General features: G+C 47.3%; 2 protein-coding genes across 3 annotated transcripts in view; both read right to left on the bottom strand.

The window, feature by feature from the left end:
• The window catches only part of KIAA0408 (KIAA0408 ortholog), a 113,214-nt gene extending 97,638 nt beyond the window's left edge, over positions 1-15,576 (bottom strand). The window contains exons 1-2 of the mRNA XM_078648899.1: positions 15,446-15,576; positions 7,412-7,663 (exon numbers count right to left, since the gene is read on the bottom strand). Coding sequence (XP_078505025.1) covers positions 7,412-7,546 — 135 coding nt within the window. The 5' untranslated portion in view covers positions 7,547-7,663; positions 15,446-15,576. The remainder of the gene's footprint in view (positions 1-7,411; positions 7,664-15,445) is intronic.
• Positions 15,482-27,258, bottom strand: part of MTCL3 (MTCL family member 3) — a 275,713-nt gene continuing 263,936 nt past the window's right edge. For both annotated transcript variants that reach the window (XM_078648897.1, XM_078648898.1), the window contains exons 7-8: positions 17,871-17,986; positions 15,482-15,613 (exon numbers count right to left, since the gene is read on the bottom strand). The gene's annotated coding sequence lies outside the window, so the exon portion shown is untranslated. The remainder of the gene's footprint in view (positions 15,614-17,870; positions 17,987-27,258) is intronic.

Below are 27,258 nucleotides of genomic sequence, written 5' to 3' on the forward strand. Positions count from 1 at the left end.
GCGTAGGATACTATGTGCAAGCCATGACCCTCCACAATAGAGGCCACCGGGGAGACATATAGATTAAACAGGGTGGGACTCAGGGACGAGCCCTGGGGCACGCCCTGTCCCAAACAGATCTCCCCGGAATAGCATTCACCCTGGCGGACCTGGAAGCCTCTCCCCGTCAGGAAGGACTGGAACCATCTAAGTGCAGTACCCGATATTCCTCCATTATTCAGACACTGTAGCAAGGTGGTATGTGCTACAGTGTCGAATGCCGCACTTAGGTCCAGTAGGATGAGGGCCATGGTCTGCCCTTCATCCACCCCTCCACTGCCATCAGGAGCGCCAACTCCGTAGAGTGACGGAGACGGAAACCAAACTGGGTGTCATGCAGGAGGACAGCCTCCTCCACGAAATCCATCAGTTGTACATTCATCACTTTCTCCGCCACTTTAGCCAGGTAGGGTAAAAGGGAGCTAGGTCCTCTAATTTTTCGAAACTGATGTTGGATTTCTTTCTCAGGGGTAGAACCACCGCCTGCTTCCAGTCTCTAGGCACTATCCCAGTCTTAAATGACAGGTCTAACAGGTGCCTGATGTAAGGTTCCAACACTGGCAAGCTGTCGGCTAGCCGTTTAGGCGTAGTGGGGTCCCGAGGGGATCCGGACTTGATAGATTTACATATCTTTAGGAGGTCCTCCGGGGGCGGGGTAACGAAGTTAGTCAATCTGTATCTATTCCCCCAATCCCTCGGGATTTCCACAAACTCAGTCCCTGCCATGAGATGACTAGAAAATGACGAGTAGATTTTAGTTACCTTCTCGGCGAAAAAGTTTGCGATCTTATCGCAAGATTCCGCCGAGCACTCATCTGGGGCAGTCGCTAGTGTCCCACACGAGAGAGATTTATAAAGCAGAAAAAGCTCCCTCATGGAGTTGCCAGCCTCACTGATTCTGGTGGCATAGTGTACAGTTTTAGACTTCCTAATTAGTCCATGATAGAGTTGCCTCTTAGTTAGATAAATCTCCCTGGTTTCCGTTGAAAAGGCCACTCGCCATTGCCTTTCCAATCGCTTCAGTGCTGCCTTTGCAGCCCGCAGCTCATCACTGTACCACGGGGGTGGTTTTCTGAGTGCGACCACCTACTTTAGCACGCGAGAGTGGAGCTGTGCAATCAAGTGCCTCAGTGATACGTTTGCAAAGGTTGGAGTTAGCGGTGTCCGCATCATCCCCCCCTGGACTCCCTCCTTTGATGAGTACCGCACAGAACTTAGCCTGGGAGAAGTTTGCCCATCTCCTCCTAGAGTGGTATAGTGGTGCTGGCACCAGTGATCTTGTCCCGGGAATGCGTACGGAGAATGGTACCAGATAGTGGTCCGACCATGGGATAGGGATGGGAGTCATAGCTTCTACATCCCCCAGTTGACAAATATAGGGTCTAACAAATGTCCCAGCTGGTGAGTGGGACCACCTACTATCTGATTCAGTTGGAGGTTTCCTAGCGCCTGGCAGAGGTCCTTGGTGGCGTTGTCAGTGGGGTTAATCAAATGAAGATTAAGATCCCCTAGTACCAAGATTTTGTCTCTGCGCAGCGCAGCCTCCATAATGCCTTCTACTAAACTCTCCCCAAACCGAGCCATAGGGCCAGGGGGTCTGTAGATAAGGAACCCCTTCAACGTACAGCCTTCTTTTACTTTAACGGTGAAGCTCCCCGTCTCACTATCTAAGATGGGGGAAGTATCCAGTTGACATCGTAAGCTATGCTTAGCTATAATGGCGATACCCCTCCTCTACCAGTGGATCTATCCTGCCTATGCATGGTGTAGCCCTCCGGTAGTGCTTCTAAAGCATCAGGAGTCGAATCTTCATCCAACCATGTCTTAGTGAGGAACAAAAGATCCCACTGTCTCTCAGTGAGTAGGTCGTAAAGGTCTAGTCTGTGCTTTCGCAGGGAGCGTACGTTGAGCAGACCACACGTCAGGGTAAGATCTCCCGATGCCAACTTTCTACCTAAGTCATAGGAGAAGTGGCAGTATTCACAGGCTGTACTATCCTCTACTCGCATCGTATGTAAGCATGTGTTAACAGTGGTATTGCGGAAGTCCAACAGCTCCTGTCTGCTCCACCGTATGTGTCCCACCTGATGGACATAAGGTCTGGCCCTGGACCGCGCCCAATCGCGGACGGGCGCAGACGGGCTTGCCTTTGGCGCGCCTTCGGCGCACCGCCGGCGCGCCCGTCCGCTGCGCGGCCGGAAAAGGCACATGACTTAAGTAGCAAATGGAAGGGGCATGGCCTGGTGCAGAGTGGGCGTGGCCTGGCCGGGGGGGGCTTCCCCGGAATGGCGTCGGTGTTAGTAGCAGCCCCGCAGCAGCGTTAAGATCGGCTGCGCGGGAGGATAATGTGGCAAGAATGGGAGGTAAAGTGCAAATGCAATCACAGGTAAAAACACAACAATATAGTTAAAACCTTTGTTGCTCCCGGCTTTCCGCCTCAGGAGTTCGTGCTATCTGGCTACACGATGTATTAAGCGCGCTTTAAAGGCTCGGGGGCGTGGCCTGGCGCAGAGTGGGCATGGCCTGGCCGGGGGGGCTTCCCCGGAATGGCGTCGGTGTTAGTAGCGGCCCCGCAGCAGCGTTAAGATCGGCTGCGCGGGAGGATAATGTGGCAAGAATGGGAAGTAAAGTGCAAATGCAATCACAGGTAAAAACACAACAATATAGTTAAAACCTTCGTTGCTCCCGGCTCTCCGCCTCAGGAGTTCGTGCTATTTTATGTTCCAAAACAACATAGGAACTCAATCACACCTTAATTTTCATATGTTGACTTTCCAGAAATAGAGATATCCACTAATACTGTTTGTTTATAAAGCAAATGTTATATTTTATTACAACATGACTATTTATAGTTCTGCCTCATGGAATGCTGAATCTCTACACTATCTTCCATCTCCACTGATCTGAAAGAGAGGCTGCCTTATTCTCTGGTTTATTTATTGGGTGTTAATAGCTTCCAGTAGTGATGGATTGTCTGAATTCACCTCTGTACTGGTTATACCTATGGAGGGGGACAGTGTTCCCTGATTCGATTAGTTTTAATTCGGGTCTAGTAAACTGGATAAACCACATCCATTTACAGATAAGAGAATACCCCCTTTACATTTAGAGAGAGTAAAATGTGTGCCAGTGCAATGGATACTGCATAAGGGTTATAGAAGTTGCTGCTAATATTACCATTATTAATTAGGAATATGTGCAATCCAAACAGCTATTAACACATATTTTAATAAATAAATTAATTTATATTAATTATGTTAAATATAATACTGACCCTAACCAAGCAAAATTAATTTTGATATCTACTTCTACAGTATATTTGTGGTTTGGCATGAATACATGCACTCCTCTCTATTGGAACAAGCTCCTCCTGCAAATAAGGATGTGTCAAGATTTGTGTACATTTAAAAAAACTCATAAAAACATGGTTGCTTTAACCTGTTTTTGCACTTGTCTTTTTGGTTGCCAAGCACGAGATACACCTTGGGGTGTGAGTCGTGCGCTTATAATAAATAACATAACACAACATGGGGAGAGGAGTTGGCCTAACGGCTAGGGCGGTTGACCTTGAATCTGGGGAACTGGGATCAAGTCTCCACAATGACGCTGAACATCCTGTGATTCTGGGCAATCGCTTAATTTGCCAGTGCCTAACAAAAATTAATGTGTCCTCATGTAACGCAACTAGCGTTATGTAAAGCGCTTTAAAACCCGATACCTTCGGGTCAAGTTTGCGCTATATAATACTCTGTAAAGTAAAAAATAAAATTAATACCTAATGCATTTGCCACTAATTTAACTGTAGTAGGACCATTGATTAACTCAAGGTTAGACTGTGTTAAACTCTATCCTAAGCTGCTCTAATCAACCTTGTTGCCCTCAATGCAAAGGTATGAACTGACAACATTTTATTTATCTAAAACTTCCCCCGCTAGCCCATTAGTGTGGAAATATCTCGCTTATAATTTCAGAAACTTCTAAAAGACTTCATATTCCATTTCTAAACTTCCTGGTCCTCAGATGACAAGGTGCTTAGTGCCAAGAGGCAGTTATGTTTGTGGTAAGTGTATCATATGAAACTGTCAAACTAACTTGCTTATTCAGCTTAGACTTACTTTTTGTTTTACTAATATTTGTCAAAGCAAGGTGTTTGTTGGTTGCCCTGTTTCCGATTTATTGATCAATGCTAAATTCCCATCTGTTGATTGGCATTACCTATCAAATGTAGATCAAATTATGTTTTTGGAATGTGTATTATAGGAAAACAATGTTAATTTGTTGTTTGTTTATGTGTGTTTTCAAGAGTTTACCATAAGTCTATATAGTTGTTTTCAGGAAAAATATCCCAATATAATTGCCAACCGAGCTTCAGACCTTCAAGGGGTTCAAATGTGTTTCAGTCAACACAAGGGAAGGTCTTTTTTCTCCAACACACACAGGCAAACTGGAATTCCTCCTTGTCTTCAGCATTCGTCACAGAAGGGTTATGTTACTTAACCTGTAAGCATCTGTTCTTAGCATGTAGAGCTGTAGATTCACATGCTTTGCATACTCCTGCCACCTAGTGTCTAGATGTTTGCAAGTTGTTTTTCTACCAAGAAGTATTTTCCAGTCACGAGGTAAGGTGATTCTTCCTTTCTGTGATAGTGTGCATGGGCATTGAATCCACTGTTAGATGAGGGTGAGAATAGACTAAACAAGTATAGTATAGTGATGTCCATGCATGCAGAATATGAATAGTAGTAACAATTGCAACAACCATAGGTGTCACAGGCTGAGGGAGGGCGCATGTGAATCTATAGACCAGTTGCTAGGAGTGCTGCAGAGGGACTGAAATCGACAAGCATAAAGATACACTATGTACATTTCGTAACTGGGCTAGAACACGCCCATAGTGTAATTTTCCAGGCAGGTGCTGCTAAGCAATGGAATACAAGAAAAAAAAAACAATCTCAGTGCTCATATCTTACAGAAAGTTGCAAAATCCAAGGTTGTTCCAGTTGGGTCCGTCACCAGACAAGTGGCAGAATGCCTTTATCTAGTCAGAAAGGTATGCGCTAATAAGAACAGGCTATTTATTAGTTAAGCAAAACCCAACCTAGCAGAGGCCTTTTCTCAGAAATAGCAAAGGATTTGTTTCAATCATGATTCAAAATGGCATCTGAGGAAAAAAAAGCACCTTACCTCAAACCTTCTCACTCAGAACCATGGAGAAATCAGACATCCAAACCCCAAAGAGCTCAACCTAGCGATTTGGCTCATGAAGTCATAGAATGTGGATACCTAAATCTACCATCAGATTGCATGAAGCAAGAAAAACCATGTCTAGAGCATGCTATACAGAAAAGTAACAAGGTTTGCTATATTTTGCAATAACCAACTAATTGAACCACTCGATGCTTCTATACAACAAATCATTTGGTATCTATTGCATCTGCAACGTGCATGCCTTGCATACACATCCATACGCGTACACCTCGCAGCAGTGGCTGTATATCTTCAAAACAGACAACTCTTATCATTGTTCAGAGGGCCAGTAATTAAAGCCTTTTTGGAAGGCCTTAAAAGAGAGATACCACCAAAGGTTCCACCTGCACCTGCACTGAACCTTAATATTGTTCTAACAAGAGTGATGGGTCTACCTTTTGAACCATTGCACAATTAGCCAATGCAGTTCCTATCTTGGAAGATTGCTTTCCTAATTGCAATCAGGTCACTAAGATGTGTCAGTGAGCTTCAGGCATTAACATTAGAAGAACCATTCTTCCAACTCCATTGAGAAAAAGTGGTTCTTCGCACTAACCCAAAGTTCCTTCCAAAAGTAGTCTCTGATTTTATTATCAACTTGTGTCAGACCATCATAAGTGCCAGTGTTGACAATTAACTACATCAGATCATCACACAGCAATATGGCTGTCCATGTCTATAAACGATGATACCCAGATTCATGGTAGCACACCAGATTTGTGCCTTAAAATTACAAGCTTGAAACACACACTTTACTGGATTAAGTAGACCTATCCATGCAGCAGCAGCAGCATCTGCAATAATTCCTCTTTCCAATTACAGACAAACTAGTTTAAGGGACAAAGTATTGCAAGTCAAACTAATTTTAAGTTGAGCTTCAGAGGAGCACACTCTCTATCCGGTGGCCTGGAGAACAGGAAACTCTCTCCTTATGCATTTTAGTCAAAACACAAGGACTTTGGTTCATGCCACAGTTGTGTTTTCTTTCAGACAACAGATTACAGCAATAACACAAAGCATTAGCTCTTCAACAAAAGTCCTACAGCTCATGCCGTTAAACTGATGAACTATGTCCTCAACTGGACCATTGTGATTCCATTTATGCGGATGACAAAAAAGAAATGTATTCAAAAGCTGCAGAGGATGCAGAACCGAGCTGCCAGACTCTGTATGAATATAACGTTTTTTGACTATATTAGTCTAGGCTTCAAAGCTCTCCACTGCCTTCTAGTGGCACAAAGGTGCACCTTTAAAATAACATGCACTGTCCAAGAGGCAATGGAAGAAATTCCCCAAGAAAAAAATTTAAAGTATTTTTCTTTGATTTCCCGCTTGGGGCACTCTGAGAGATCAAGTTCAGTAGGGCTGATTAGTCAAAGGAGAGTGAATTTTAAGAAGTAGGGAGGCAAAATCATAAGAATTCTTGGCTCTTGTTTTAGGAATATCTTGAAACCACAAGAAGGGAATAAATCCAATCTGCCATTATTTAGAAGATATTTTAGAAGTTTGCTCTTGAGTGAAGCTACCTGCAAATACGGAAACTGTTGTGGGGCCACCCATGGATCACTTGCAGGCCGTAACTACCGCTGAGGTCCAAGGTGGGCATTCTTCTAACTTATGTTAACATCTCAGCTGCCTGAAGGAATCACACCAGGTCCTCAAACTTGGAGTCCTGAATGCTGCACAATGGCTTTGGCAAAGTACTTTCTCTACAGGAAACCATTAAATATATATACACAGTAATGCTACATTCAGCAATTTCTTTGGTTCAGTTGATCTTCTAAAATATTTCAGAATGACTCTGAAAGGCAAATGTGGCCTGAAGTATTTTACTATTTCTGCAGGTCTATTAACAGACATGCTCTTAAGATGCTCTCCCAAACAGCTTTTTAGCCCATTCCTTGTAGTTTCATTGTTTCATTGCATTCATTGTTCAGTAGGCAATTCATTAGAGTCAATCTGATGTATACTAAGTTATGTTACAGAGGATTTGTAGTCCATGCATATGGCTTCAAGAACGCCTCCAGGATGAGCGTGAAAATTAAAACTGTGTTATGCTAGATTAGCAACCTGCAGCCTCAAAGGTGTGCCTTCTCTAAATCTGCAGTTTACTTTTTGTACATACCTCTTCTATCTTCTTCTGCATGACCTTCCACTGGCATTCCCATTCCTTCCTCTCACTGTCAAATCGTTCTAGCAATTCCATCTTTTCCATTTTCCAGTTCCTTTCAGTACTCTCCAGTTGCTTATGCAGGTCCATGGCTGCAGAGTGGGTGTCTGGTAGTAAAAGCTTCTGCTCTTCTATCTCTGTCTTGAATGTTTCCTGAAGGTTTGGCGTAGTCTTATCTTCACATGTCCTGCTGACCTTTGATTCCAGCTTCAGAAAACAAAAGAAAGGAAAATGTTGCATTGACAAGAAGGTAACATTTAGAAATATACAATAGAAATGACAAAAGTAAACCTAATTCATGAACAGTTTGAAAGGGAAATAAGTTTATATTTGGTGATCGGGGAACAACATTCTTTCACAAAAAGTGAATTCAGGTGGTTTTGTTTTTATTTACATGGGTGTTACTTAGTGTTTATCAGTAGTATTGGGTTGTGCATATTTTGCATAATTGTGTTTTTTTGTTACTCTTTTTTGCACACATTTTGTTTGCGGGTGACTGGTTTGAATAGAAAATATGAAGCAGACGACCTCTCAATATAATGAGTAGATGTCTTGTTCAAATTCTGTTACCAAGGACATACCTCGAGTATAATTTTCATGCAGACAATTTCCCAGCAACATTGAGTAGATACCTCATGTGACTTCTGTATCCGAGAGAGGTTGTACATCAGAATATCATGTACATAAATAAAGGCTGACAAAAATAGCTTGCTTTGAATATTGTTTACAAAAATACTGTGCAATTTGAAAGCAATATGTACGCCATAATATTTCAGTCAGACCATATTCTGACCACAATATTCCAGTATGATTCCTCTGAGGGCAAACCAGAAGCACAATTTTCACTGACACTCACTCTACCTGCCAGACAGCTATCTAGAGTGACTTTGTATGCAGGGTCATATTTTGCGTACCATTTTCATGCTGGCAACTGCCCATGGGTAATTTGCATAATACGTGCCACTTTTATATCAATTTATGCGTATTACAACATGGAAAAAACTGTAATTTCACCCACCCACAGTACTTATATGGTGGCATGTCCTACACCTTCTATCTCTTATACCCACCAAACGTTGTGTTCGGAGGACACCCCAACAGTGCTAATTCTAGCTCAAGTTCGTCCATGGCAGAGCGAGTATCGCAGTTTCAGGCATACATGAATCCTACTTTAAGGTTTATAACCGTTTGCCCTCTCACTGCCTCCCTCTTCCTGCATTGTTTCGCTTTTCTAATAGTTACCTGAACATTAAAGCTCAGACGGCAACATAGTCCCATGGTGAATGCTCCCTGTGTAGACTTGATGTACATTTACTTATGGTATCCATTATTTCAATTGCACTTTGGAGTAAGACTGCCCATTTTAGCAATGAAGGAATGAATGGATGGGTGGACTGAATAATAAACCAACCAATGAAAACACATATATATATCAGAGATATGTGAACTGAAGTGTCTTTAAGGTGTTTTCTGGTTAGGATTGGGACCAAGAAAGATTCAGAAAATTATGGGAAAAGCCTATTTGTTTGTGTAACAAGAGAGGTTGTACAAAGTTCCCCTAGATTAAAGCCTGTAACGGAGTCTCTCTCTCAGTGGGGATAGTGGAGGGAAAGGAGGTATGGGAAGCCAACAGGTCCCTTGTCGGAACTAAGAAACCTCATACAACTACAGGACTGGATGACATGTCTCATTCAGCCCTTTGTGATGTTGTTTGCATCATCGGCTTCCTGCTCCTGCGTCAAGCCGGCGCTGCAATGCTTGACGGGTAACAACGTGTGTTACTCTCTGACGGAGATCTTTTGTTCCTTGCCGTGATTTACTGGTGTGTGAGGTACAAAAACAGGTGAAGTAGTGAGCAAAATGTGGGTTTAAAAAAAGTTGGATAGTCCACTAAGAGACCTTTATTGGTGTGGCTAGCCACTTTGTTAAAAAGTGCAAAGAGGGGTATAGAGGCCCAGGGTAACCATTAGTATGGCCTCATTTCAACCCTCCGACATGGTCAACATGTTTCATGCCCATAAAAGGCAATTCTTCAGGACCAGAAAGTGCTCATATACTTATCAAGTGCCCTAAGGTGAGCTCAGGAGTATGGTTTATACAACCTGGTTGGTCTATGACCGGAGTTAGCCAAAAGTACTGTCACACCGTCAGACCATTGCCAATGCTGTCTCGGTCAGCGCGGCTGTTTCAGGTGGGGCGTGCGCTGGAGATAGTACCCTTAGCGACGGAGTGTCTGCGCCATTCGTAACCTACCCCCACTCACTCAGGCGTGTAGTGAAACGCGAAAAAAAAAAAAAGCCTATTTGTTCACATTGTTGTCATTCATCTTCAAATACAGTTGACAACACATAGTCTCACATGAAGTAATATTTCAGTGATTTGCTATAAAGTTAAAATGTCAAGGGAAAGATCAATATTAGATAACGTGCCCTCTACTTAAAAAAGTACCAAATCATTTCTGGTTCGTAAATGTTTCTAGATTTCTATTCAAACTGAATCTACAAAATTCTGTCTGTGTGATTAGTAAGGCACTTCATGAATGGATACACAGTTCCAAACTTGGGCGAGGATTACTCATGCAATGGAGACTGTCAGAGACATTAATGCCTTACATATTCCCTGTGGTAAGTCAGACAGTCCCAAAGCAAAGGATTTTCAAATACCGAGCAGGTGAACATGTATCTATCATAAAGAAGAGACTCCTGCCAAAAAAGGGTGGTTCTAAGATAAGCACAGGGGAAATCAACATTGAAGGTAACTCCTTTCTGAAAGCAACTAAAAGTAAATGTTTGTCCAACATTTTAAATGTTTTGCTACTTAATGTGTTGTGGCAATAGTTTTGTGATTTCTAATATGTATTCCCATGGTTTGCATTGTCCTCCCATCTAGATATTAAAGATGCTTAAGACATTAAGTGTTTCAGGGGAAATAACTAGACTAATGTGTGTCAACCAAAGGGTATGTTTGTAAACAAACTCCTTGTTTAGGTAGACTGAATCCCCACAAGGCCCATTGTCAGGTTACTTTTCTGTGCCTTTTTAGAAGAAAGATGCTCCTTCCATGGCCGCTTTGATATAATTTCAAGGCAGGATGGGCCTATAGTACAGCCTTATAGCCCACTGCCGAGACCTATACCACTTGTTACAGACCCTGTATCTGAGTTAGAGGCCTGAGCCGCAGGAAAGGGCTTATCATGAGGGAGAAGGCCTTTATCAACCGGAATAGCCTGAGGCAAAATGGCTATAAGGCTATTAGAAAATTCCACCTACTAAGGGAAGAATGTTCTGAATGAAAAAGGGAGAAACAGAAAGACAAACATAGGGAAATGTTGGAGCAGAAGGCTTATATCTGCTATTATGAGCCCAGAGCTACTCCATTGTCTTCAATTGGGCTCTCAACATTCCAATGTTTTAATATAGCCGTATAGCCCGCCGTAGAGGGCTATACCGGCTATTAAAGGCCCTCTCCAGCGTTAAAGGCCAGAGCCGAAGGCGAGGGCCTTTAACAAGGGAGAGGGACTTTAATAGCCGGTATAGCCCAGCTACGAAGGGCTATAAGGCTATTAGAATATTCTGCCACTAGAGGGCAGAATGTTCTAACAAAAAAAACAAAGCTTTATGGGAGCGTGAAGGGATTGGAATCCCTCAAGCTCCCTGAAGACTTTGTTCACAGCCAGAGCTGTGAACAAAGAAAGATTGGAATGTTGGAGCTCCAGGCTTATACCAGCCATTATAAGCCCGAAGCACTCCATTGTCTTCAATGGATCTCCCAACATTCCGTATAGCCTGCCGTAGAGTGCTATACCGGCTATTAAAGGCCCGGGCCTTTAACAAGGGAGAGGGACTTTAATAGCCGGTATAGCCCAGCTACGAAGGGCTATAAGGCTATTAGAACATTCTGCCACTAGAGGGTAGAATTTTCTAACAAAAAAGAACAAAGTCTTAAGGGAGCGTGAGGGGATTGGAATCCTCTTAGGCTCCTTGAAGCCTTTGTTCATAGCCAGAGCTGTGAACAAAGAAACATTGGAATGTAGGAGCTCCAGGATTATACCAGCCATTATAAGCCCAGAGCACTCCATTGTTTTCATTGGAGCTTCCAACATTCCAATGTTCTAATAGCTATTATGGTGCAACACTATTGTCACAAATAGGGTTAAATAAAGTATCTCATCTTTGCACACAGTCTTACATAGGACCCCTTCACATAATATTTCAATACTGATACACAACATTCTTAAAGACCCTGAATATCCCCTTGCTCGAACTGTTGACAGCTGAGGCCTTAGATGCTCGAACAGACTTTGAAGAGATTTAGATCCGCATTGAGTATACTCCTGTGAGCTAAGGCACTGGGAGGAGACCGCTACCCACCCAAATGCTATCAGGCGCTCACAGCCAAAACTATGCAGGGACTCTTGGAAGTTTTCCTTGAGGCATGCGATAGAGGGATACTGCCACCATCTACGAGGGAGGGAGTTGTATGTATGCTCCTTAAACCAGGAGGCAACAAGGCTGACCCCGCTGTTTACGGCCTCTCACGATGATTAACTCGGATATAAAGGTACTTTGTAAATTATTTGCAAACGGAATGGCTACCCACATGTTTCAACTGGTATATAAGGACCAGTGCAAGTGTATACCTGGCCAAAATCCCAGAATGAACTTGAGACCCTTAGCCCACTTCCTCCACAAAGTCGAACATCATGATGAAGATCTAGCATTGGTTTCTATTGACCTAAAAAAAAAAGCCTTTGACACAGTAGAATAGGGTTACTTCCTTGAGGTGCTGAGAGTCATGGGCTTTGGCCCTCACCTTTGCGGGTGTGTCCCGCTGTTATACATTGAACCCAGTGCTGCAGTGTGCCCAGGATGCAGCCGATTAGACACGTGGAACTTGGAACGAGAGGTGCGACAAGGCTGCCCTCTTTCACCACTCCTATCCACGCTTGCAATGGAACTCCTCGCGGAATGGCCATGCCAGGAGCTGCGGAATTGAGGAATATGCCTAGGGGATGTCTGCCACATTATATCGCTGTATGCGAACGATGCACTATTCTATTTCACCTCCCCTCGCGTTGCTTTGCCTATATTGCTATGGCTATGGATGAGTTTGAAGACCTCTCCGGCCTCTGGCTCAACCAAAACAAGTTGCTGCTGTTTCCCCTTGCGTCCCTGGTTAGAACGCCCATGGCCCATCCCTGGAGCATTGGCCTGTGATGGAAGCAGTGGCGGCTGTCACAAAATGAAAACGAGGAGGCGAGGGATGGGTGGGAATTTAGTGGAAAAAAAGAATTTTTAAAACGTACCTTTCGCTGCCTCCGACGGCCGCCTCACTGCTTCTCTACCAGTAGTCTTTGAGAAAGAAACAGGCTCCCCATCCAGTCCATGCGCGTCTCTCATGCTATGAGTAGTGCCGGGATTGGTCTGAGCGGGCCGCACAGACAGTGCCTGGGAGCCTGCGACTTTTCTCCAACCCAGCTGTGCAACACATCTAGGTTGAAGAAATAGAAGTGCGCATGTCTGTTTGGCCGGCCTAAGACAGCCGACCAAACAGACACATGCACTTCTAAGTGCCCACCACTCCTCCCTGTCATGGCATTTACTCTTGACAGTCACAAAGGGAGAGCTGAGCTGTGCCCCGCATATCCTGATGGTTCTCTCTGAGCTAGCGTGGTGGGAGGAGTTGTCACTGACACCCGAATAGAGCTGTGCCTGCCTTTCACAATGCTGTCTCTGCCCCCCTGTAGTGTGTCTGCAGCCAGGGCTGGGGATTATATGACCCCATATTGCACTTCTAAAGTTTGTAGGATCTTGACTCCAGATCAAAGACATGTTGAATATAAGTACAGGGGCTCTGACCCCATGATTTTAGGCACTGCTTGAGTACCCACACACTACTGGCTCTTCATACAGCACCCAAAGATTGCTGTGCTGCCAGGAAGACCACCACTTGGAATGTGCTGTGTTGTGCTGACCTGCTTGGCTGCTGGAGAGACTGCCATTTTGCTGAGGAAACAAGTGTGCTGGCCTGCTCCCTGCTCATGCTCCTTGTGGGTTATTTGCAACTTTGACTCTATAGAATACACTTCATAGGCAGCCGAATTAATGTTGACTTTGAACCACAGATAAAATGGTAACCTATAGTGCACATGGTGTTCAAACTGTATACAACTGTTCAGGGAAAACTAAGTTCCTTCAGATACTCAAGCCCTGTTACTTAACTAATTCCCTACTATGGACGGTCTTTACCGGTATCAAACCCCTGACAGGCACTGAACCTTCATTGAGAAATTAAGTGTATATGAGTAGAAAAGTGGTAACTGTTTACACTGTTTACTCTATGGAGAGATTTTACTCTGTACCACACTGTTTGCAGACAGTAAAACTCTCACGAGAAATACACCACAGAGTATTAAAAGTATGTACTAAGAACAGAGTACACTCAATGCAGAACTTATCCAAAGAGTGACTATTCACTTAAAATAACCAAGATCTGAAGGTTCTAAAGAGCATACTACCCACAGCCTTCATACTGTGGTGAAAACATTACAGATAGCCCTTCTTCTGAAGCAAAAGAAACACATGTACACAGGTTAGCTCCTGTTGCATACAGTCTTCTGTGTCAATTGGAAATTGTCATTCTGAGACAATTCTGTCCAATACCTTAACGCTGCTTACAATACTTAGTATGTAGTATATAGAATCTTTGCCCTGCTGGAAACTTTTTTTGCAGTACCAAAAAAGGTGTGTGGAACATAATGAAAACATGTCAGCTGTCACCTGCAGACAGAATTAGTCTTCAATACAAAGATTTATAATGTGTTGAATACCTCTACACACCTGTGCCGCATTAGGTGCACATGCGTTTTGTAAACACTTACACCCATTAGCTGGACACAGGTTGCACAAAATTATGTAGAAATGTAATATGGTACTTATCTGCCATATGTAACCTATAAAACCAAACTTGTGAACTTATTGGATGATGTCATCAGTGAAGTCATCAATGATGCCATAGAACATGTCATCAGTGATGTCATATATTAGGTCATAAGCGGGGGTGCAAGTTATATTTAGAGCTGCTAACTATAACTGCTGAATGTATGTTTTTTTTTCCATCTAAACGTGTATATATATATATATATATATATATATATATATATATATATATATTGATCGTGCGGACAATCCTATAATTTCCATTACCCACTGATGTCTACTGGTATGCCTGTGTAACGGGTTATTTTTTTATTGCATAACTGTGGGGGGTCCAAATGTGTGCGACACAGCTGCTGCCTTTTCATCAAGACTGCCTTTCAGTGCCTGCCCTGATCGAGCGTCACAAGCTGAGCTTACACTCAATTGGGAAACGGTTTCATGTACAAAGGAGCAACATGGTCAACTGAGGTCCAATGGTTGCGGTACACACCTTCTCTCCCCTCAATCCCAACCCTCCCACCAACCATACTAGCAATAATGTAACCAGTGAGGATAGCAGCAAAATAAACCTACAAGGACCGGCTTCCCTGGCGAAGAAAGCCCTGGAAGGGGAGGGGGGTGGGGGGGAGTTATTTGGCCCTGGCCCCAGGACATAGTGGAACTCAGATTTAGATACATTGACATGTTTTTCAAGCTACAATTGTGGATGGGGCGTAGAAAGCTAGAAATGGCCATGCCCTCCTGTGACCCCCCCGAAAGTGCCGGCAGTTCCTCGTGCTGCAGGCCTCCTCCACAGGAACTGAACCCGTCCCTGTTTCTCTCAAAGCAGAATAATAACCAGTGCTTTAAATGGGCCGGTACTGTCCGGTACGGAGTACCGGCACTTTTTTATTTTGAGGAGGAGAGTACTGGCACTTCTCAAGAGAAATGCAATACCTTTAATTGGAGAGTAGCGGCACTACTCAGAAACAAGCAGGTACTCTGCTACAGAGTACCTGCACTTTTATTTTTCCACTTCAAGCACTGATAATAACACAAGGCACGTCTTTACCTGAGCGATGTAGTACTTCAGCTCTGCTCTTTCAAGCTCCCAGGCACACCGGTCCTTGGCGTACTGCAGCTGCGCGCTGCTGTGCTTCCTCTCCTCCTTCCTCAGCTGGATCTGGACGACTTGCAGAAGAGATTTCAAATCTAACAAGATTCTCCGGTTTTCACCTGCCTGAAACGGGAGAGGAGGTCTCGCATCAGAGGGGGCAAGTTATGAGAACACGACTGCGCGCAGATCAGATTCGGTGCCAATTCAAGTGAGCGGCCAGATATCGGGCTTACTATAGAAGGCAGCCAACGCTGGGGAGCTTTATACCGCCCCCACCTCACTGCAACCGCCCCCCCCTCCCCCAACCGCCTTTTCCACTGCTCCACACTCTACTTTCTCTTGCGCCACAGCTGTGCTGCTGAATCTTAAAATGTTCACTTAGAGAGCTGTTGTATACTGAATGTCACTGAAGAGAACAAGCATGCCTCGCCTGCCATTTACGTGTGCTGAGGTCAGGCTCTGTGTTCTCGCTACTTAATTTCAGCTGTTATGATTATATCCAGTAGCTCATTTGTTCCATGGGCAGAATATGTTGGTTCTCTTATAAGCCCACCTTAAAGAATGCTTCAACATACACGGCACCGCGCCCCCCCCCCCCCCCAAAAAAACAAGTTGGAACTACAATTGCATTGCCTATTTTTACTATTATTTAAGCCCCCTTTGGAGCCCAGGCATCTCACATTGATATGTCTGTAACTTATCGAACACGTTTATAAAGTGCATACAGTTACCATCCCAGGATCAGTGTGTGATAATGCCCCTGAAAACCATGACTCCATAAATTACCTCTGCAAAGAGACTGAGGTGCTGCTCAGTGCTTGAAATGGAAACCTAGAAGTTCAGGTACTTCATAGCAGATTACCTGCTTGTTTCTTAGAAGTGCCGGTACTCTCCCTCTCAAAACAAAAAAGTGCCGGTACTCCGTACCGGGCAGTACCGGCCAATTTAAAGCACTGGTGTTCCTAATATTTAACGAATCTCTTAATGTTGCTATTTGTGACCTCGTTCACCAATGTGCCCAGGGTCCCTTTAGCTGAAGCTAGTATGTGAAGTGAAGCCTGGCGACGGAGAGGTGGGCAATGGTAAAATGCGGCATTTACTTGCATTTCCAGGACTTCTCTCAGGAGCGCTTCTTTCTCTTTCACCCACGCTTCTTTTTCCTGTTCATATCTTTTTTTGCGCTCCTCAAATTTCCTCCTCAGGCGCAGGTGTTGGTGTTGAAGTTCGTATTTACCACTGTTGAATCCAATGACCTGGTCCCCGTGGGGGTTTGCTTCAGTTGCCCCGCAGGGTGCATTCCTCACAGGACTGCGGCTCCTCTCCCTGGCTCGTTCACCGACTCTCTCCCTTGGGGCGCCCGGGGAATGGTCCCGGCTGCGGATGGTGGCTGTGCACCCAGTGCCCTGGGAGCTCCCCGAACCGCTCCCGACAGAATTCCACATTTCGGGGAAAAGCGAGGCAGGTGGGAACGGCCGACAAATAGACTCCTCTGATTCGGTGGCGCTTGAAGTCACAACATTTCTCACACAAAGCCAGCCATGACTTTCCTCTGCGCTGATCAGTCCCTTCCCTGCTGCCGCTGCCCTGACGCTCTCGAAGCGCCCCCGGCAAGGTCAGGCAATCCGAGTAGGTTCCACGTTTGAGTAAAACACAACAATTGCTGCTGCTCTCCCATCTTCTGCTCCTTCCCAACTAACTCCCGTACCCACTGCACAGGCCCCAAAACAAATCGGCCAACCTCTCATTTTTATCGTTTCTTCCCCTTTCGGAAAAATGTAAACGATGCCGAACGAAGCGAGCCTCTGACAGGGTTAGGGCAGATTCTAAATATAATCTGCCTGTGACGTAAGGAAAGGAGCTGGTAAATTTAGTTTGGGCCATTACATTTTTATGTGCGTTTCCTTGTGTCTCCGCGTTCCTTTAACAAAACAGGCCAAGGGGCGATTGTAAAATAGTACCTTTTAACAGGACACTGAATGTGCACCCTTCGTCCCAACTGGTAGCGCTTATTTTAAATCCGTGCTCGGGAATATCCCAGTCAGCTCCTCGCCCCCTGCCTGCCTGCCCCAACCTGGCGCCTGGAAAGGATCAACTGGCATGAGGGCGGCAGGACAGCGCTGTCAGCTCAGGCCTCGTTAATAAATCACGGCGGTGTTTGAAAACACTGCCCGAACAGCTGAGGCGTTATTACGAGATGGGAGCCCAGCCACTGGCACGTCTATTTACTTCGAGGCACGCAATGTACGCCCAAACCCAGCCCTCTTTCCTCCCCAACCCATCACACCTATAGCATTGTTTACAGGGGTCGAAACAGATACGCACGCCCCTCAGCTAATGCAACAAGGATAAATACTTTTTCTGTAAAGGAATAAAAACATACCTTTTGGGCATGTAGGGACCGCTTCCAGCACGGCAGTGTATTATTGAGTCCTGCAGCACGATGTAAAATGACGTAATTAGAAAACGCGCCCAGCACCTTCAGCCTTCAGATGGTTCCTGAGAAAAGGACGCGACAACAAAATGCTTGTTTAGTCAGGCGGCACTTCGGGAGGCTCTGTCAACATCACAACATCCCCAAATCTATGAACGCTCCAGCTTTAACATCATGCGCGCCAGCTGGGTCACATGTTATGTAAGCTGCACATAGGATGGCTTGGAATCCTCCTCTATCCAGCCCCCGTGCTCTGTAACTTTAGATCTGCCAGTGTTCCCTGTAAACAGATTCGAGCCCGGGACATTTTTAGACTTCACAGCGGAGAATCTTGGCATTTGCGGCTCAAAGAGTCGAAGGAAGTGGGATTGTGAAATTAAGGAAAAGCCCTCCCAGCTCTGGTGCCCCGCACAACTCTATGGGCCACACTCCCTATTTTAAGAGGACAAGGGACAATTATTGCGCGGTTCAAATCATTCACTGGCATATTGTGTAGTTTGTCATTGGGTTAAAGAACTTTTGTTTCCACAGCAGTGACCCAGTGGCATAGCACGGGAGGGGGGGGGGAGGAGGGAGGGTGTGGTGGGGTCGAGGGGACTGTTCGCCCCAGGCGGCATTAGTTTTGGGGTATTACCTCCAGCCGCGTGGGGCGTCAAACGCAGAATTCGATCGCCAGCAACACCCCCCCTCCCCATAGCTACGCCACTGCGTGGACCTGTGCCCCATCGTAAGCAGCAAGAGGCCGAACGTTTTTGCCATTCCTGGCACTTCCAGACATGTCTCCATGAACTGGGGCAGTTTCTCCCATTTCGTAAATCGCTTGTTCATAACTTTCCCTGGAATGGACATATAACTGCATAAACACTGATCCACAGTTCCCTGCAGGGTCATCATATAAACATATTGAGAATGGCAAATGCAATTCATTTAAAAGAGGTAACACTTATTTATATTATGCTTCTATTATGTTGTGCATGGAAAAATGATCAGAGGTCTGACTGGTAAGTGAAGTGACAACAAAATCTTCAAAAACATTTTGAAATCATGAGTATAAATATCACCAGTGGTAATATATAGAATTATAGATGAGTACTGTTAGACGGGAACCCAGAGCGTCGGCCGAATACTGGGGGAGAGGCCTCCGATGAGGGCCGTCTCCGGCGATCGTACAGACAAGTCACTTCCCTCCCCACAGATAGACACCACACAAGGATGAGATCAACACTCTTTATATATAGTTCTTGCGGCAAGGTTATCAGCGGTACAGGAGATTCAGGACTCGAGGGTCCTCTCAATTCTAGTCTCTGTAGGGAAAGGGGGTAGCGGGACAGTCTTGGTACCGGATCGGTACAGGAGGTGGCAGGAGGGAAGCTCACAATCCTCGAGCTTAGGAGTCTGCGGGGTCGGGCCGCGGCAGCGCCGGCAGGCCGAGGCGATGGTTCAATTGGCGTAGGGCCGCGGCAGCGCCGGCAGGCCAAGATGATGGTTCAAGTTACAGAGGGCCGCGGCAGCGCCAGCAGGCCAAAATGATGGCTCACGTTGCAGAGGGCCGCGGCAGCGCCAGCAGGCCAAGATGATGGTTCACGTTGCAGAGGGCCGCGGCAGCGCCAGCAGGCCAAGATAATGGTTCACGTTGCAGAGGGCCGCGGCAGCGCCAGCAGGCCAAGATAATGGTTCACGTTGCAGAGGGCCGCGGCAGCGCCAGCAGGCCAAGACGAAGGGTTCACAGAGCAGGGCTGCGGCAGCGCCAGCAGTCCGCCAAGGGTGGGTTCTTCTCGGTGTCTCTCGACTCCAGGATACAACTGCCCTCCTGGTCTGGGGCTTCCCCAGTTATAGGTCTGGTTCCCTTTGATGTCCGGACCCTCGCGCCTTGAGGTCGGGAGGTCCGGAAGGAGGGGGTCCAGGAGCCAGCGCCCAGGGAGGCCGGGGGTGATCGACACCCAGCGGAGGAGAGCCGTTGACGCCCTCTTCTTCCATTGACCTGCCAAGTGGTCTCTTTACCTCCTGGGTGGAGGTTGGTGCCTCGATGTCGGGGCCGGGCCAGGCCCATGGTTGGGGTCGAGTCGAGGCCACGTGGCCTCGTGTTGCAGTGTCCAAAGATGGCTGCCGGGCCGGGGCCATGGGGCTGACGGGGACCCGGCCAGCCGGTACGGGAGGGTTCAGGAGCTGGAGTCCCGGTGTGGCCGGGCTGTGGATTACCTCGGAGGGTTGCCGGGGTGGCTCTTGCTGGGGATTCAGGGAGAGCCGGGGTCCGGGCCCTGTTGTGCGTAGGGGGTGACGGCCCGGCTACGAGGCCTGTCCAACAGGTACCAGTAAATTAAAGTGATGTTTTTCACTGAGGGGTTCAAGGTGACACCAAATAGACAACAAGAGCGAAGTTCGAGTTGTGTATGATTCAGAGCCCTGAAGTGCCATGGTAGGAATGGGGGAGCCAGGGCTTTAAGTGGGCCGGCTCTGAACACCAACAGTTTTTTCCAGGGGGCCTCAAAACGGGTCTCTATCGGGCTCTGTTTTGTGCCCTGGCACAAGCGGTCCATTTTTAGGTTTTGCCTAGCCAATGCGTACGAAGTACGCATGCGCTAGCAAAATCTTATGTTTTTCTCTGTGGGGTCGGGTATCCACCCCCTCCTCCCATTGGCTAGCTCCATAAATGGAGTCTAGCCATTGGGAGAAGGCTCTGTCCGTCAATCTCGGACCAGATTCGGGGGCGTTCCCGAGAATTTTTCCCTTTTGGCTACATCAGCCGAAAGCCTGTTCTCGGGAACGCCCCCGAATCTGGGCCGGCATTGACGGCACAAGGGAAGAAGTCCAGGTGAGTGCTTAGGAGTTACCGAGGCCGAGATCGTTCTCCTTAGCCCCCGCTTTTGTGGCCTAAAAACTCCTGGCTGTGAGCGCCCCTGCCGTGAGGTAACCCTGCTGTGTTCCACCGCCGCGGCCCGGGGCCTGAGACTGCCCTAGAAATCGCCGCCCGCATCTCCAGAGCAATGGAGACCAAACCGAAGGGGCAGCTAGCTGATTGGTGGCTGGCACGCAGGAGCCGTGCTCTGATAGGCTGCTGGCACGAGGGAGCCGCCCTCCGATTGGTCAAGGAGCTCTGACGTCATCGGGGGCTCGCCTCAGGGCCGCGCTGGGATTGGCCCATCGCTCGCAGAGGCCATGTGAAGCCGTCCGTGATCCCTGAAGCACCGAGGGTTCGCCTTTTACATTGGCTTGTTCTAAAAGCTGCAGAATTTCTGCACATAATTACACTAACAAATTAAAGTGTTTCACATTGATGCCCAACCATTGCAGCAGTCTTGGAGTCGATGATCCTTTATTAGCAAATTCTTCATGCAGTGGGCTTTGTCTTGAAATCTCGTGGGAGTGTAAGTGTGGCATGCATGAATTTTGTTTGTGAAAAAAGTTTTAGTAGAATTATTTTTCTCTGTGAAATGTGTTATATTGCCTCCTGTTAATAAGAAGTTTAAGGCAGTAAGGAGACTTGCTGCAGGCAGAGAACCTAATTTAGAATCATAAATCTGCAGGGTGGCATGCGACCCCTCTGATAGCACAGGGGTACACTTGGGTGAAGTGCTCTGCGAATCATCGAGGTCAGTGACCCAGATAGAGCAGTGACTAAAGCTGCGCAAAGGTGACACCGCCTCAGGGATTGTGTCTAAACTCCTGCTGTGTAACAGTCACTACTTGATGCTCTCAAAATGTACCAGTGACCCTTGGTCCTCTGGTCTAGGTCTCTGTGTGGAGCAAGAGTCATAACCATTTAATGTAATAGGACCATTTGAGTCATCCGATGCGCTCTCTCTGCTACCAGGGTATACCAAGGTGTTTGGAGCACATATCTAACCCTGTGTGGGAAGCATGAACCAGAGCTCCACGGAAGTATTTGGAATCATGTGGGCAACCTTCACCAACCCTTTGTAGGAATCATGTACCTGGGCTGTACACAAGTATTTGACACCTGTGGCTGCCTATCTTCAACCCTGTGTGGGAAGCATGAACCAGGGCTGTTGAAAAGGTTTTGGAATCTATGATTACCCAGCTCTAGCCCTCTGTGTGAACCATGAACCACGGCTGTACTAAAGTATTTGGAACCTATGAATACCCAGCTCCAGCCCTCTGTGTGAAGCATGAACTAGGGCTGTATTAAAGTATGTGGAACCTGTGAATACCCAGTTCTAGTCTTCTGTGTGAAGCATTAACCAGGACTGTACTAAGGTATTTGGGACCTGTGAATACTCAGCTCCAGCCCTCTGTGTGAAGCATGAACTAGGGCTGTATTAAAGTATTTGGAACCTGTGGATATGAGTAGATGTACTGCAAGAGTCACATAGGAATGTTAGAGTAGAAAGGTCTACTGCATATTCTAGTGAATACAGTCATCTCTATATACAGAAAAAATGAGTTATATTTAGAGGGGTCGGAGTGGGACGCAGTGGGTGGATGGATGCATGATGGATGGATGGATGTATGCATGATGCATGGATGTATGGGTGGATACATGGATGGGTTGTTGGTTGAATGGGTTGGTGGATTGCATAAATTGTTGAGGGATTGGCTGTATATATGCATCTATCCATCCACCCATTCATGCATCTATCCATACACCCATCCATACACCCATCCATGCATCCACCAACTCATCCATGCAAGCATTACAACAAAAGCCCGCAGCTCTCCTTCGTCTCTCCTCGCCCCCCCTTCCCTGAGCCGCAGCTCTCCTTTGTCTCTCCTCGCCCCCCCTCCTTTCCTGAGCCCGCAGCTCTCCTTCGTCTCTCCTCGCCCCCCCTTCCCTGGGCCCTGCCCTGCTATTGTAAATGACAATGCCATTTATTTATGTTTAAAAAAAACATAAATAAAAATAATGTCAAGAGCAATGCCAATAGCTCTAACTTTAACAAAGGCAAAACCATTGCATTGTAAATGCTTGTTTAGGTTTCGACCTGGCGACCTGCGCAAGCAGTTCGCGCAGGCGAAATCTATTGTTTACATATATTGGCTTCAGGAACGTCCCCCGGCTCCGATTGGCTAGCTCCATAAATGGAGGCTAGCCATTGGGAGCCGGATCTGTCCGCCAAGGCCGGACCAGATTCGGGGGCGTCCCGGCGATTTTTTCCCTCTTCGCCTCTGCGATGTCGTCATCGCGACGGTGGGCGGAGTTTCGTTTTTTTTTCTTATGTGTTTGTTTTGGTCATTCCATGCCTGCCGACCACGGCCGCCGGAGGAAGCCCAGGTGAGTGCTTGTTTTTTAGTGGTGGAGCACGTGAATTCAGTGTACGTTGGTTAAAAATACATGATGAAGACACAGGCCACGATCTGGCTGTTCATCAAGTGCATGGGTGCTAAAACTAGTTTTTGCCCCTTTATTTGTAGTGAGGACTCCGCAGTGGTTTGTCTGATGTGAAATCGCTCGGCTGATCCCCTTTGTTGCAGCATGCATAACTTTTCATTCTTTCAGTTCGACTTTACAGTCCGTTTTAATAATGTCCTGCGGGTGTTCAGTACCCAAACGGCCTAAATAGACTCGTATGGGCTAAGCATCTCGTGCCCCTCGTGAGACACTTGTAAAACTGCTCATAAGATTTGCAACAGGGAGTTTTTTCATGGTTTGGCATTTTTCGTAATGCATTACAGTTGAATTTATATAGCGCTGAAGAGCATCAGAGGCCATAAAGTACGTGCTGCAAAGGTGATAAACAGCAAATGGGTAAAACGTCCAATACAGTCCAAGATTTGGCAAAACAATTAAATTTAAAAAAACAAAATAAGATCTTGAACGGATAAAAATGTTTAACATGATGCAACCTGGCGGATTTTTGCTTTCATGTGCCTTTGTGTGCTTGATTGCAAATTCAGGAAACAAAAGCTAGAGGTACTTGCAGTCCAAACCGAGGAAGAGTACATAGCAACCGTTGACGCACACAGAGCCCTAAGCAAATGGGCAGTAAAGTACTGTGATGGTTTATCGTATTGTTTAAACAACTGAATAGAAAAAACCATCAACTTTAAGCAGGGTCGGACTGGCTTATAGAGCAAATCGGGCAGTGCCCGGTGGTCTGGCCGGACAGTGCATTCATCGTGTGTGGGGTTTTACTGCTGGTGTCCCTGATATTAAAACAAATATTGCCTGCAGCAACTTCAAATTAGAGTGGAGAGTGCATAGGGAGTGCAGAGTGGATAGGGAGTGCAGAGTGGATAGGGAGTGCAGAGTGGATAGGGAGTGCAGAGTGAATAGGGAGTGGAGAGTGCATAGGGAGTGGAGAGTGCATAGGGAGTGGAGAGTGCATCGAGAGTGCAGAGTGGAGAGTGCATAGGGAGTGCAGAGTGGAGAGTGCATAGGGAGTGCAGAGTGGAGAGTGCATAGGGAGTGGAGAGTGGAGAGTGCATAGGGAGTGCAGAGTGCATAGGGAGTGAAGAGTGGAGAGTGCATAGGGAGTGGAGAGTGCATAGGGAGTGGAGAGTGCATAGCGAGTGGAGAGTGCATAGGGAGTGAAGAGTGCATAGGGAGTGCAGAGTGCATAGGGAGTGGAGAGTGCAGAGTGGAGAGTGCATAGGGAGTGCAGAGTGGAGAGTGCATAGGGAGTGGAGAGTGGAGAGTGCATAGGGAGTGCAGAGTGCATAGGGAGTGGAGAGTGCATAGGGAGTGGAGAGTGGAGAGTGCATAGGGAGTAGAGAGTGGAGAGTGCATAGGGAGTGGAGAGTGCATAGGGAGTGGAGAGTGCATAGGGAGTGCAGAGTGCATAGGGAGTGCAGAGTGCATAGGGAGTGGAGAGTGCATAGGGAGTGGAGAGTGGAGAGTGCATAGGGAGTGCAGAGTGCATAGAGAGTGCAGAGTGGAGAGTGCATAGGGAGTGCAGAGTGCATGGAAAGTGCAGAGTGGAGAGTGCATAGGGAGTGGAGAGTGGAGAGTGCATAGGGAGTGGAGAGTGCATAGGGAGTGGAGAGTGCATAGGGAGTGGAGAGTGCATAGGGAGTGGAGAGTGCATAGAGAGTGCAGAGTGGAGAGTGCATAGGGAGTGCAGAGTGCATGGAGAGTGCATAGGGAGTGGAGAGTGCATAGGGAGTGGAGAGTGGAGAGTGCATATGGAGTGCATAGGGAGTGGAGAGTGCATAGGGAGTGGAGAGTGCATAGGGAGTGGAGAGTGCATAGGGAGTGGAGAGTGCATAGGGAGTGGAGAGTGCATAGGGACTGCAGAGTGCATAGGGAGTGCAGAGTGGGGAGTGCAGAGTGCATAGGGAGTGGAGAGTGCATAGGGAGTGCAGAGTGGAGAGTGCATAGGGAGTGGAGAGTGCAGAGTGCATAGGGAGTGCACAGGGAGTGCAGAGTGCATAGGGAGTGCAGAGTGCATAGGGAGTGCAGAGTGGAGAGTGCATAGGGAGTGCAGAGTGCATAGGGAGTGCAGAGTGGAGAGTGGAGAGTGCATAGGGAGTGCAGAGTGCATAGGGAGTGGAGAGTGCATAGGGAGTGGAGAGTGCATAGGGAGTGGAGAGTGCATAGGGAGTGGAGAGTGCATAGGGAGTGGAGAGTGCATAGGGAGTGCAGAGTGCATAAGGAGTGGAGAGTGCATAGGGAGTGGAGAGTGGAGAGTGCATAGGGAGTGCAGAGTGCATAGAGAGTGCAGAGTGGAGAGTGCATAGGGAGTGCAGAGTGCATGGAGAGTGCAGAGTGGAGAGTGCATAGGGAGTGGAGAGTGGAGAGTGCATAGGGACTGCAGAGTGCATAGGGAGTGCAGAGTGGGGAGTGCAGAGTGCATAGGGAGTGGAGAGTGCATAGGGAGTGCAGAGTGGAGAGTGCATAGGGAGTGGAGAGTGCAGAGTGCATAGGGAGTGCAGAGTGCATAGGGAGTGCAGAGTGCATAGGGAGTGCAGAGTGGAGAGTGCATAGGGAGTGCAGAGTGCATAGGGAGTGCAGAGTGGAGAGTGCATAGGGAGTGCAGAGTGCATATGGAGTGGAGAGTGCATAGGGAGTGGAGAGTGCATAGGGAGTGGAGAGTGCATAGGGAGTGGAGAGTGCATAGGGAGTGCAGAGTGCATAGGGAGTGGAGAGTGCATAGGGAGTGGAGAGTGGAGAGTGCATAGGGAGTGCAGAGTGCATAGAGAGTGCAGAGTGGAGAGTGCATAGGGAGTGCAGAGTGCATGGAGAGTGCAGAGTGGAGAGTGCATAGGGAGTGGAGAGTGGAGAGTGCATAGGGAGTGGAGAGTGCATAGGGAGTGGAGAGTGCATAGGGAGTGGAGAGTGCAAAGGGAGTGGAGAGTGCATGGAGAGTGCAGAGTGGAGAGTGCATAGGGAGTGGAGAGTGGAGAGTGCATAGGGAGTGGAGAGTGCATAGGGAGTGGAGAGTGCATAGGGAGTGGAGAGTGCACAGGGAGTGGAGAGTGCATAGGGAGTGGAGAGTGCATAGGGAGTGGAGAGTGCATAGGGAGTGCAGAGTGCATAGAGAGTGCAGAGTGGAGAGTGCATAGGGAGTGCAGAGTGCATGGAGAGTGCAGAGTGGAGAGTGCATAGGGAGTGGAGAGTGCATAGGGAGTGCAGAGTGCATAGGGAGTGGAGAGTGGAGAGTGCATAGGGAGTGAACAGTGCATAGGGAGTGGAGAGTGCATAGGGAGTGGAGAGTGCATAGGGACTGCAGAGCGGGGAGTGCAGAGTGCATAGGGAGTGGAGAGTGCATAGGGAGTGGAGAGTGCATAGAGTGCAGAGTGGAGAGTGCATAGGGAGTGGAGAGTGCAGAGTGCATAGGGAGTGCATAGGGAGTGCAGAGTGCATAGGGAGTGCATAGGGAGTGCAGAGTGCATAGGGAGTGCAGAGTGGAGAGTGCATAGGGAGTGGAGAGTGCATAGGGAGTGGAGAGTGCATAGGGAGTGGAGAGTGCATAGGGAGTGGAGAGTGCATAGGGAGTGCAGAGTGCATAGAGAGTGCAGAGTGGAGAGTGCACAGGGAGTGCAGAGTGCATGGAGAGTGCAGAGTGGAGAGTGCATAGGGAGTGGAGAGTGGAGAGTGCATAGGGAGTGGAGAGTGCATAGGGAGTGGAGAGTGCATAGGGAGTGGAGAGTGCATAGGGAGTGGAGAGCGCATAGGGAGTGGAGAGTGCATAGGGAGTGGAGAGTGGAGAGTGCATAGGGAGTGGAGAGTGCATATGGAGTGGAGAGTGCATAGGGAGTGGAGAGTGCATAGGGAGTGGAGAGTGGAGAGTGCATAGGGACTGCAGAGTGCATAGGGAGTGCAGAGTGGGGAGTGCAGAGTGCATAGGGAGTGCAGAGTGCATAGGGAGTGGAGAGTGCATAGGGAGTGGAAAGTGCATAGGGAGTGGAGAGTGCATAGGGAGTGGAGAGTGCATAGGGA

Source organism: Lissotriton helveticus, chromosome 6 (genome assembly GCF_964261635.1).
Source record: "Lissotriton helveticus chromosome 6, aLisHel1.1, whole genome shotgun sequence".
In the NCBI taxonomy this organism is placed as follows: Eukaryota; Metazoa; Chordata; class Amphibia; order Caudata; family Salamandridae; genus Lissotriton; species Lissotriton helveticus.